At 53.7% G+C, this 12719-nt stretch overlaps 1 protein-coding gene and 1 long non-coding RNA gene across 2 annotated transcripts in view; one reads left to right on the top strand and one right to left on the bottom strand.

Moving 5' to 3' along the window:
- ZNF316 (zinc finger protein 316) overlaps window positions 1-3688 on the bottom strand; it is a 33537-nt gene extending 29849 nt beyond the window's left edge. Inside the window, exons 1-3 of the mRNA XM_059881661.1 lie at window positions 3462-3688; window positions 3071-3277; window positions 2164-2286 (exon numbers count right to left, since the gene is read on the bottom strand). Of these exons, the coding sequence (XP_059737644.1) occupies window positions 2164-2286; window positions 3071-3083 (136 nt within the window). The 5' untranslated portion in view covers window positions 3084-3277; window positions 3462-3688. The remainder of the gene's footprint in view (window positions 1-2163; window positions 2287-3070; window positions 3278-3461) is intronic.
- An 86-nt stretch (window positions 3689-3774) lies between these two features.
- LOC112444331 (uncharacterized) lies at window positions 3775-12717 on the top strand. The gene is made up of 3 exons (XR_003032657.2): window positions 3775-4039; window positions 5619-6266; window positions 9538-12717. It is a non-coding gene; the product is annotated as an uncharacterized lncRNA (long non-coding RNA).
- Window positions 12718-12719: the final 2 nt, after the last annotated feature.

Genomic DNA, 12719 nt, shown 5'->3' with positions numbered 1-12719 from the left:
GGAAGTGTTTCCAAAGCAGTTTCTAAAAATCACCGAAGTCAGAGAGAACACGAGGTTTCCAGGTGGGAGGTGCCCGGTAATTCTACCAAGTAGCAGCTGGCTAACCTCCTGCAGGTTCAGGGCCCTCCTGGTCTGGAATATACCTTTGTCATCCCCACACTGCCAGCTTAATGAGTCAAGCAGGAAGGGCCCCGGCATCACCCTTAGTAGGTACTTGAAAAATCCCTCTCCCTGTGGGTTAGGAATTGTCTTGAAAATTAGCAAGAAGTTTGGAAATATTAATACCAAGGATACAACTAGCTCCATTTGAAATAGCCTTTAGACTGAAAGTGGTCTGCTTGTTTGTTTGTTTTTTGGCTGTACCACTCAGCATGTAGGATCTTAGTTCCCCAACCAGGAGTGGAACCCGAGTCCCCTGCATTAGAAATGCAGAGTCTCAACCACTAGACTGCCAGGGAAGTCTGAGGCTGGAAGTAGTTTTAGGCTGTTAATTCTCGGATGGAAAGGAACAATTCACAGCCCCAAGTCTACATGGCGACTGGCCAGTTACTTAACCCCTGGGAACCTGAGTTTCCCTATCTGCTTAAAGGAGCTAAACCCCTTTCCGGGAAATTTCGAAAAATTAGAGGGAATAAACACACAGCCCCAGCATGGTGCACGATGTAGAGAAAGCTCGGCGATACAGGACTCACCTCATTGCTACATGTCACAAAACCCACACGCAGTGTCTCACTCTGAGCATACTGCTGTGCTATCAGAAAATCCAAAGAGGCCTTCTCCATTCCCAAGTCTGATTCAACATCTGTTTTTCCCATAGCATCGTATTTTCAACTTTGGAATGGGAAGTAGAGGTTTGGTTGACCCAATTTTGCTTTCTGGCTGACTTTCCAGGAATATACTGATTTCATAAAATCAAGGGATATCTACATGTAAATAATTCCCTCTTAGAAAACCTATTTCCAAGACCCTTCGCTTAGGCTAATGGATCAGTGAGTGCATTTTTCTTACACACTCACACCAGGTGGGAGTATGCGGGAAGTGAGGGAAGACAGACCATCACAGACAACCTGTTGTCTTGGCAAATCCAAGGTCACATGGGCACTCCCTCCTCCTACCACCTCTGGGGGCAGCCGGGACTCATCACCCCTCTGGGTAGGTCCTCTCATTTCTAGGACAGTGCTTGGCCAAACGACCACTCCCTGCTTCTCACGGCATTTGCACACTCTTACCAACGATATTTTGGTAAATGTATACTGAAGTGTCATCGGATGTGCCTACTCTCGCGAGATTTTTGTCAGTTGAGTATTTAAGCCAAGAGTCCTGGGAATTCCCTGGTGGTCCAGTGATTAGGACTCTGAGCTCTTACTGCAGAGGGTGTGGGTTCGATCCCTGGTCGGGGAACTCCGATCTCACAAGCCACATGGGGAAGCTGGCGGTGGGGGGTGGAGGGGGGGTGTGTGTGTGGTGGAAGGCCAAGGGTCCTAGTTGGGTCCACACATCCCCATCCGATGCCTCGTCCCTTTGGTCCTTTTCATGTTCTGTTCAACCCTGCCCAGCCCCTCACTCAGTGCTCTCAAAGCACAGAGTAGGGAGGTGGCTCCCGTGAGCATGGCCGCCTTGGGAGATTTGCCGAGAGTGGGGAGCGGGGCAAGTCTTGGAACGTTCTTCGAGGCCACATTTGCCTCCGGGAAAAAGGAGAGAAAGATGGATGGAAGCAGGCAGAAGTCAAGGAAAAGCGGACAAGACCAGAGGCCACAGAGAAAAGAAAAGCCAAACAACCAGCGACCAGGGTGCTCCTCAGCCCCTGAATTCAATCTGGGACCTTAAGTCACAGGGAGGAGAGTGGAAGGAAACGGAGGTTGTGAGCCCTGGGAACCAGCAGCACGCGTCCAGGTGGGGATGGGGGCTGAGAACGTGCGCACTGCCAGACAGCCCTCACCAGCAACACTGCAGCCTGATGGTGGCTTCAGAAAACCCTGAGGTGACCCTGCCGATGTGAGGGCGTGCAGCCTCCCCGCCACACCCCAGACAGACGGCTGCTTGCCAACCTTCAGGGCTCCCTCTCAGCAGGCCTGGGGCTTGGTCAAAGGATCCTCGCCAGGGACCTGAGGACCATCTCCTGGTTCAGGAGGTCAGAGGTGTCCCCCACCCTTAGCCCCTTACCTGAGGGGGTGTCGGGCCCCAGGCCCCCATCTTTAAGACGGCGAGGCTTCCGCACGATGGTCTTGGTTGCCCGCCTCACCTTCATCCTGGCGGTCAGACCAAGATCCTGGGGAGCCGGCTGTGCTGAGGGGAAGGAAGGAAGCTGTTCAGACTGGCGGGGAGCCCCGGGCCAGGGGCCCTGATGCCTTGCTGCCTCAAGTCGGCAGCTCACCCCTGCCGGAAAGGAGGACAGTGTGGTCCACGGCCGGGAAAAGGATGAGCGAGGGCAGCCTGGAGGCCCTGCTCCTAGGGCCAGCTCCCTGCACAGGGAGTCCTGACTCTCCTGACTTTGTGCAGGGCCCACGTCCAGCCTCCTGCCTGGGGCAGCTCTTGCAGCTGCTCATCACCGATGATGAGAGACAATGGCTAGGTACACTCCCAGAAGGGATGTTTGGGGAACTTTATAGGAAAAAAGACTTGTTTGTCCATCTCCATCTCACATTCCCCTGGCCCCCTCAAAACATGAACAAGTCTGTTCAATTCCCTGGTCTCTTGCCTCCCAAGCTGCTCTGGGGATTGGCCCAGTCTTCCCAGGTCACCAGCAGACCGCCAGTTCTGGGCCATGTGAGTCCATCCAGGTGCTACCTCAGTTCCCAGGACGCTAGGTTCCCAGAGCACTACAAGCCCTGCAACTGGAGGGCTGCGGGCCTGGCCCTGTGCCCCAGCGCTCCTGAGGTCTGCAGGGCTCCCCGCCCCTCTCCAGCGTCCCCCCGCCCCTCTCCAGTGTCCCCCCCAGGGTCCCTGTGGCGGTATCCTCGCCTCCTAAGAGGATGACTCCAGGTCCCTCTAGCTTCCAAGAATCCAGCCCAACCCTCTTAAGAAAAGCCTCCCTGGGTTCGCCCTGCTGACCTACCCTCCTGGGCCTCACCTGGCACAAGCATCGCCTGCTCTGCGAGCAGCCTGGGCACCAGGGGAGGTGTGGTCAGCAGGGAATGGAAGGTGAAGGCCAGAGCGTTTAGCCAGCTCCTTCGCCAGGTGCCCCCATCCAGAAAGAGCCGGGGAGGCGCTGGGCCACCCGGGTGGGCTTTCTGGTCACTTGGGACGGTCTGTTGCTGTCAGGGTTGCCGAGGTCGCCCTGGGCCAAAAGAAGGGGGGCAGAGCAGAGTTCAAGAGCAGAAGTTGGTGTGGGCCCCCTGGGGCGTGGGGCGGGGGCGGGGGGAAGGCAGGGGGCGGGGTGGAGGGGTGTAGACAGAGCCCCGAACCAGCGCGGGGCTCAGGGCGGGACCATTGCGGGCGCCGAGGGCGGACCGGGGGCGGACCTGGTGGGCGGTGGACCGGTGTCGTTTCAGCCCAGGGCAGCGCGGGGCCGGCCAGGGATCTGCCCGCCGCCACAGGTGCCAGGAGCCGGCGGGCGGGCGGCCTGGGCCGGGCCGGGCCGCGCGGAAGGCGGGCGGGGGGCGGGCGCCGCGGCCGGGCCGGGGTCCCCGTGCGCTCGCCCGCCCGCCCGAGCGTGCGACCGGCCGGCCGTGCGTCCGAGCGGGCAGCTGCCGGGCCGGGGGCGGGGGCGGGGGCGGCGGGGGCCGGCACAGGAAGTCCCCCCGGCATCCGCATCCTGTCCCCCGCGCCCCGGCCCCCGCCGCCGCCGCCGCTCTAGGCCGCCGCGAGCTCGGTGGGCTTAACCCTTCCCGGCCCGGCCACTCACCCCGCGCGGGGGGCGCGAGCTGGGGGCGCCGGGGCCGGGCGCAGCGCGCTCCGCAGCATCTCCGGGTGTGCGCGTCCGCGCGCCCGGGTTGGCGACCGTCGCCGCGCGAGTGCGGGGGAGGCTCCCAGCCGGGCTCGGCAGCCCGCTGAAGGGCAGGCACGGCACCGGGACAAACGGGGTTCAAGTCGCACTCAGGTGACGCTCGGTTCACGAAGCCCCATCCCGGGCCGCTGAGCACACCCTAGAGAGGCCTCTCCTTCGTCCCCCTAGACCCATGTCCTGGATGTGGCGGGGATGGGCCTGGGGGCGCGGGGAGTTGTGGCCGGCAGTCAGGTGGGCGTGGACCCCAAAGGACCAGATGGGGCCGTAGGGGCCACCCTGGCCAACTGGAGAGCTAAGCTTGGCTCTCTCTGCGCCCTTGCGCTGTGCGTACCGCCGCGTGGCCAGGCCCCCTCGCCACCCCCACCCTCCGCCCTCCCCAACCCCCTCCTCAGCCGCTCAGGGCAGCGGCCCTTCCTGGTCGTGCCGAGCCGCTTCCCCGCGGGTCAGGAGGGGTCCCTGTGTCTCCATATCCCGCCCCTTTGCTACTCTGTTCTCTCTCATCTGGAGAGGGGCTGACGCTGAAATCAGGATGCTCCAGTTCTCCGAAAACCCAAAGCACTGGCCACAGATGCTCCTGGGGGGAGCACAGGGGTGCCCCACTGGAGGGGGACAGGGGTCCTCCTGTGGTCACAGCCCTCTCCCCCCTTACTGTCTCCACGCTCACATAGCTGCCACACCTGTGGCCCCCTTGTTCCGATTTTGGATTCTTCCAGGCCCTTTGGGAGTGGAGATTGGGGCTTCCCCTCTCGCCCTTGCCTGAACCGCCTACACTCTGTCTGGCAGCTTCACCCCAGATGAGGTGCTCCAGAGGGCAGGGACCGCATCTGCCTCCGTAGAGGAATAAGCGCAGCGAGAGCCCATCTTTGGAGGCGGAAAAATCTGGGTTCCCAAGGGGGGCTCTTCCAGCCGTGTTAGGAGGCCAATTATGGCCTTCCATTGGGGCGGTGGGACCGCACCCCACTAGCCGGGTGCCTGGGGGTGAATGAACTGGCTCCCTCCTGCCCGGGGCAGGCGTGCCCCTTCTTCTGCCTGGGAGAGTTGAGAGCAAAGCTATTTCTGCCTCCTCCTGCCTCCTGGGAGACCTCAAGCCCAGAGGATCCACTCCCCGCCCCTGAATTTTTAACCTCCCCCCTCTGCTGCCTTCTTTCCAACAGCGCTTGCTCATTCCCACAGCTCTCTCATCTTAAAACAGGCACCGCCCCCCCAACCTTCCTCTCTTGCCCTTGGTGCCAAACTTGCTGGAAAGATGCCCCATGATAGTTCTGTCCATACCCCCATCGTCCTGACCCCCCTTCCCTCTCTGCAGCCTGGCCTCTGCCTCGTCACTGCACTCAGACAGCCCTGCCTGATGTCACCAGGGACCTCCACTGATCTCTCAGTTCGTCCCACCTCTAGGCAGCTTTGCTGGGAGAGCACTCTTGGTTCCCCTTTCTTCCCCACTTACCACCTTTGCAGGCTCTCTTCCTTCACCAGGCTCATTGCCCACCCTTACATTGTGCCAACCTGCACTCAGGTGTCTTCCCGGGGCAGCTCTCCCCAAGAACGTTTCTCTGGTCCACACCTGAGCACTGGCTTGACCAAAGCTACCACCCTTTCTTTTGCTTTCTTCCTCTTCTTCCCTTTAATCTTTTTTTTTTCAAAATTTTCTCTCTTTTTTTGCTGCACCATGCAGCAACACGCAGGATCCTTGCTCCCTGATCAAGGACTGAACCCAGGCCCCCTGCAGTTAGAAGCATGGAGTCCTAACCACTGGACTGCCAGGTAAGTCCCTGTCTTACTTACTTTCTTCTTCTTTTTTTTAATCAAGGTAACACGTATACCAAGTTGAGTAAATCAAATAGTTCTACAATATCTGCAGCAACAAGAAAAGTTTCTCCTCACTTGTGAGTCCACTCCCATTTCTTCAGATCTCTCTTGCCATGTTTCTAAATATTGTGCTTCTAACGCTCTTACTTGCTTTTTCCAGTTTAGATCATATCTATTGACATCCCACTCTGGAAGGTGCTGGTTAAACTGTTTAAACCACACAGAGACATGCATACTTTCCCTGCCATCCTCCCATTGTCTAATCATTTGTCTGGTCTTTATCCTGTTTTCTGGGTGAGAGCTTCAAACTCTGGTGGCTCAGACGGTAAAGAAACCGCCTGCAATGCAGGAGAACCAGGTTTGATCCCTGGGTCAAGAAGATCTCCTAACAAGGGAATGGCTGCCCACTCCAGGAAATCCCATGAACAGAGGAGTCTGGCGGGCTACAGTCCATGGGGCCGCAAAGAGTCGGACTCCACTGAACACACAGACACGCACTCAGACAGCCATCAGTGTAAGTGCTTTCCTGAATTCTGTGAGTTGATCTAACGCATTAACAAACCCGAGTGGGTCACAGGAATCCTGACTTTGTAGCCAGCTGGTCGGAAGTGCAGGTGGCCTGGGAACGTCCAAACATGAGGCCAGCGTATGAGGTCAGGGCGGTGTGTGCTGGGCTTGGTTGCAGCATGCAGGATCTAGTTCCCTGGTCAGGGATAGAACCTGGGCCCCCTGCCCTGGGAGCAGAGTCAACTGCTAGACCACTGAGGAAGTCACTCTCCTCTTCATTGCTTTTTGGCTTTGGGTATTACTATTGTGGATGTCCAGGGCCATTTTGATACCCAGTCCTTTGCACATGACTGATACTTTCTCTCTGTGCTGTGTGCTCAGTCGCTCGATTGTGTCTGACCCTTTGTGACTGCATAGACTGTAGACTGCCAGTCTCCTCTGTCTGCAGGATTTTCCTGGCAAGAATACTGGAGTGGGTTGCCATGTCTTCCTCCAGTTTTTCTCTCTGGAAGCTTGTAGATATATATTTTTTAAACCTGTATTCTGAAATTCGCTCGTGGACACTCAGGCAGCCACTTCAATCTGGAGACTCATGTTTATCGGTTCTGAGAAGTGAATTTGAGTAATTTCTTTGATTGTGTTCCCCTTGGTTTTCTTTTCTCCTTTTCTGGAATTTTGGTTTTTTCAGATATTGGACCCTCTGTTCCACTCCTCTCAATTTTAACTTCTCTTCTATTTGTCATCACTTAACCTCTCGGTACACTTTCTGGAGGCTTTTCTCTTCATTTTCTTCTAAGCGTTCTGTTGAATGCTTTTATTTCTGGTATTCTGTCTTCCATTCCCCAGAGCTTTCTTAGTCTCAAGCTCTTGCTTTTCTCATGCATGCTGTTCTTGTTTCATGGTTCCAGCGCTTGCTCTCATCTCTCTGAGGACAGTGAAGTTTGTTCCTGCTCCCTCTGTCATCTTTGTTTGCTCCACTTGTTCCCCCCCTCCCTCCAATGTGTCTATTTCATTTCTTCTGTTGGAGGATTTCCTAGGATGCTGGCTGACCCTGGGCAGTTTGGTCATGTGTGTGGTCATTAAATCCCCCTTGCTTTCAAGATGAACTCTCCCTGCCTTTGGTTTACTGGCCCCAGGCTTATGCCAGTTCTGGCTCAGATTCTGGAGTTGGGTTTCATCAGGGCTCATTGGTTCATGGGTTCACCTTCAGGCAACCACCACGGGGGCTGCAGGGCTCAGCTGGGCCATGCCTGGATCAAGGATGGATCCAGGGCCTCAGGGGTGAAGTCAGGATGCTATCACCAGCAGGAAAGGGGGGCTGAATTGTGGATGGACAGAAACAGATCCATCGTAACTGGAATGTATTGGTATTTATTCACAATGCGTTTACACGGTCCAGATCCTAATATACACATTGACTTTCAACAACTTGCTCTTTTTTTTCCTCCCTGACCTGGAATGTGTCACCTGAACCCCCAGGTTCACCTGAGCCCACAGCTGTGAAAGCAGAGTGCTAACCATTCGAGGGACTTAGCACACACACACAATCCACTCCAGAGGAGGGGCCCAGCTTCCCTGAAGGGGCTGCCTGTCAAACACTTGCCCCCAAAGAGGTCCTTTGTCAAGAAGGAGACAGACGACTGGTTGTGTTCAGTCGCTCAGTCGTGTCTGACTCTTTGCAATTCCATGGACTGTAGCCCCCCAGGCTCTTCTGCCCATGGAATTTTCCAGGCAAGAATACTGGAGTGGGTTGCTGTTTCCTACTCCAGGGGATCTTTCTGACCCAGGAATCGAACCCTCGTCTCTTTTGCCTCCTGCATTGACAGGCGGATTCTTTTACCATTAGCGCCACCTGAGAATCCCAGATGACTGGTGTTAGTCGTTCAGTTGTGTCCAACTCTTTGTGATCCCATGGACTGTAACCCACCAAGCTCTTCTGTCCATGGGATTCTCCGGCGAAGAATACTGGAAGGCAATGGCTAATAATTCTGCCACATACACTTGCTCCAGCTTCCCTGGTGGCTAGTGGTAAAGAATCTGCTTGCCATTGCAGAAAATGTGGATTTGATCCCTGGGTCAGGAAGATCCCCTGGAGAAGGGAATGGCAACCCACTCCAGAATTCTTCCCTAGAAAACTCCATGGACAGAAGAACCTGGCAGGCTACACTCCCTGGGGTCACAATGAGTCAGACATGACTTAGTGACAAAGACCAAACCAGATGCTTGCTTGCCTTTTTTTTTTTAATTTTTTTTTTTTTAACAGCTGACAATATGATGGGCAAAAATTACCTCACTGCTCTAATTTGCATTAACAAAATTAAGTGACATTGAACAGGATTTTATAAGTTGAAGGAGGCATGTGCTCACTCAGTCATGTCCAACTCTTTGTGACCCCGTGGACTGTAGCCCGTCAGGTTCTTCTGTCCATGGACTTTTCTAGGCAAGAATTCTGGAGTGGGTTGCCATTCCCTTCTCCAGGGGATCTTCCTGACCCAGGGATCAAACCTACATTTCCTGCATTGGCAAGCGGATTCTTTACCACTAGCCACCAGGGAAGCTGGAGCAAGTGTATGTGGCAGAATTATTAGCCATTGCCTTCCAGTATTCTTCGCCAGAGAATCCCATGGACAGAAGAGACTGGTGGGTTACAGTCCATGGGATTCTCCAGGCAAGAATACTGGAGTGGGATGCCATTTCCTCCTCCAGGGGATCTTCCCAACCTAGGGATCGAACCCTGGGTTCGATCGTCTCTTATGTCTCCTGTATTGGGAGGCAGATTCTTTACTACTAGCACCACCTGGGAAGCCCTGAAGAAGGCATCAGTTCAGTTCAGTTCAGTTCAGTTGCTCAGTTGTGTCTGACTCTTTGCGACCCCATGAATCGCAGCACGCCAGGCCTCCCTGTCCATCACCAACTCCCGGAGTTCACTCAGATTCACGTCCATCGAGTCAGTGATGCCATCCAGCCATCTCATCCTCTGTTGTCCCCTTCTCCTCCTGCCCCCAATCCCTCCCAGCATCAGAGTCTCTTCCAATGAGTCAACTCTTCGCATTAGGTGGCCAAAGTACTGGAGTTTCAGCTTTAGCATCATCCCTTCCAAAGAAATCCCAGGGCTGATCTCCTTCAGAATGGACTGGTTGGATCTCCTTGCAGTCCAAGGGACTCTCAAGAGTCTTCTCCAACACCACAGTTCAAAAGCATCAATTCTTCAGCGCTCAGTTTAGGTATAATTAAAATACTGTACTTTATCTGTTTTTGGTTTTGTTTTTAACTTTTAGGCCATCCTGTGAGGCATGGAGGATCTTAGTTCCCTGACCAGGGATTGAACCTGGGTCTCCTGCACTGGGAGTGTGGAGTCTTAGCCACTGGATGACCAGGGAAGTTCCTACTTTTCATTTCTAGAAGTTCTACCGAAGTTTTTTTTCCCCCATCTTCTAGGTAATTCACACTGCTGCTGCTGCTAAGTCGCTTCAGTCGTGTCCAACTCTGTGTGACCCCATAGATGGCAGCCCACCAGACTCCCCCATCCCTGGTATTCTCCAGGCAAGAACACTGGAGTGGGTTGCCATTTCCTTCTCCAATGCATGAAAGTGAAAAGTGAAAGTGAAGTCGCTCAGTCGTGTCCGACTCTTAGTGACCCCATGGACTGTAGCCCACCAGGCTCCTCCATCCATGGGATTTTCCAGGCAAGAGTACTGGAGTGGGGTGCCATTGCCTTCTCTGGTAATTCACAGTTACCTAGTAATTTCCCCCTGTAGTTTCCCATTTGTCTTTTATGCCATTAACCATGACTGTTTTAGTCCAGCTGTGACACTGGAAGACTTTTTGAACCTGTTTCTGTCAGTTGCATCTGCTGGTCCCCACTGTTGTTCATCTCTCACTGGACATCAGTCGGTCTCCTTGGACAGTCATTGGTGGGTTGAGCCCAGGATGACTGACTTTCCTCCAGAGAATGTGTGTTTGCTCCTCGAGGGCAGTGGGGAGGACTGCAAGCCCAGGAAGCCCTAAGGACTGAGGTCACGGCAGGCAGAGTCCCGGGGTGACCAGTGCTGTCAACCCAGGGTGAGGACTTGCCCCGCCCCTCACTTCTTAGGAACCAGACTCCCCTTTGGCTTTTCCCAGGCTCCACTCAGCTCGAGGGCAACATTCCCTGCCGTCTTCTGTTCTTCTTCAAGGTATATACCAGGGGTTCCAGCAGAACGGAGAGTGGGTCTCCTAGTAGATCCCCACTTGAGCCCTTCATCCTTGGGGCCCTCAGGGGCACAGGTGCCTTTGTGCCCCTTACCTGCTTTCGCTTACCATCTGCCCTGGATCTTATCTTTGGCCGTGCCGCGTCTTTGTTGCTACACGTGGACTTTCACCAGCTGCGGTGAGCGGGGCCTACCCCCTAGTTTCAGCACGCGGGCTTCACATTGTGCTGGCTTCTCTTGTTGTGGGGCACAGGCTCTAGGTGCCAGGGCTTCAGTAGCTGCAGCGCAGGAGCTCAGCAGTTGCGGTTCCTCGACTCTAGAGCACTGGCTTAATAGTTGTGACGCTCAGGCTTAGTTGCTCCTCGGCAAGTGGGGTCCCCCCGGCCCAGGGATGGAACCTGTGTCTCCTGCATTGGCAGGCGGATTCTTTACCACTGACCCCCCAGGGAAGTCCCTGAGCTGGATGTTCTTTATAACCCGCTGGTTTGTCAGTAGGTCATTGTATGTTTTCCAGTGTTTTAAATTAAAGCAGAAGTGTTGGCTGAAAAATCTAACCCATCACTACCAGAAATAGAAGTTCTAAAATGCACTTAAAAAACTTACTTGTAATTAGACAAGTAACATGTGAATACACCATCCTTATAAAAACAAACTGTGTGTGGTTATCGGCTGGTACGTATGCCAGACCCAGGCTTCTTTTACTTACAGGAGTCAGGGACTAATTCAGTCTTGTCCTTCCTTACGACTCAGAATATTTTTTAAAATTGAGTTAAAAAATAAAAATTGAAACTTTAAAACTGTGTAGACAAGGAAAGGCCTCCTTTGGCTGTCACCCAACGTCCATTATCTTCCCCAGAGGTTTCCACTGTTTTTGGCTTAGTACATACCATTTAAAAAATATACTTATTTATTAGGCTGTATTTACTTATTTGGCCGTGGCAGATTTTTGAACTGACGCAGGGATCAACCCAGTGGAAGCATGGCATCTTAACCCCTGGACTGCCAGGGAAGCCCCTCTTTTCTATGAATTTTCTGTTCATTTCCTTCACTCAATTTAAAAATTGGAATGTCTTTGGATCAGTGGGTAATTTCTTATACATTCTGTGTAGTTTGTTTCCCCTGATGCCTAATATTTTCTTATGTATCAATTTTTAATGGATGTAAAACACCATTGTAAAGAAAAAAAAAGATGGTGCAAGTGCCTGGCACATAATTACTTAACAGGAGGCCCACCCATCATTTGTAATTGCCCACATACTGCTAAAAATACCACAGAAGAAATCTGTGCCTCTAGTGGCTTTGTTTCCTACCTCTTTTCTTTTTTTTTTTTTTTGCAAAATCACCTGAAGTCTGAGTGGAGCTGAGACTATGTAGCCCTGGAGATAAATGGTGACGCCCACCTTCTGGGACACAGCCAGGTTCAGAGGCCCTCTAATCAGGAAGTGATAGGAGAGCCCCTTTTGCACCCTTTACAGAAACACTCGGTATCAGAGTTGACAGCAAGAACCAGCGAGTGCTAATCTTAGTCCTGTGGCTGTGTCCCACCGAGAGAGATGGAAGTAGGTACTTGACTTCGGTTCCTGCTTCAACATCAGATTTGTCCATAAACAGAAAACCATGAGGATAATGAAATCAAAGGAAAGGACATCTCCTTCTTTAGTTCATGGCTCTCAAAAGCAATTTAAAAGCAGGGTCCTGCTAGGCTTTGCTTGCAGACCAGCTCCTACACATGGCTGGGGTGGTGGGAGCCTGGCTGAGCACTTCTGGGGCCCACGAGGGCCTAGAGCTCACGTCCCTGAGACAGCACCTGTGGTCACGGTCACCCACATCATGGACTTGCGACCAAGGCCAGCCCTGCAGTGCAGCTGTGTTACCCTGAGGGACGTCTCAAACTCCAGACGTCACACACACACACACACACACACACACACAAAACCTGGTCTCATCTGGCCTTCCAGGGTCTGGTCTGCAGCCAGAAGCAGCAGGGTAAACCGCCACAAGGCTGAATTTCATCCCTGCGAGTTGATCTTAGTCCTCAGCACTCACTCTTCACTGTAACCGCCTCTCGCGCCTCACCTTCAGCCTAGGGGAGCCCAGCAATAGGGTTACTGAGTCTCTATCCCTCCTCCCCAAACCAGTGAGGCCTGAGTTCTGTCCCTGAGGGCAGAAAGGACTTGTGACTGAAGCAGACAGACCCCGGCGCTCTGCACAGGGTGGGGAGAGTCTGTGGCGCTGCTGGCAACAGAAGCGGCTAGAATCATATCCAGTCT

The sequence above is a fragment of the Bos taurus genome, chromosome 25, assembly GCF_002263795.3.
Source record: "Bos taurus isolate L1 Dominette 01449 registration number 42190680 breed Hereford chromosome 25, ARS-UCD2.0, whole genome shotgun sequence".
Lineage (NCBI taxonomy): Eukaryota > Metazoa > Chordata > Mammalia > Artiodactyla > Bovidae > Bos > Bos taurus.
Note: the sequence above shows the minus strand (reverse complement) of the source record. Positions and strands in the feature narration are given on the sequence as shown.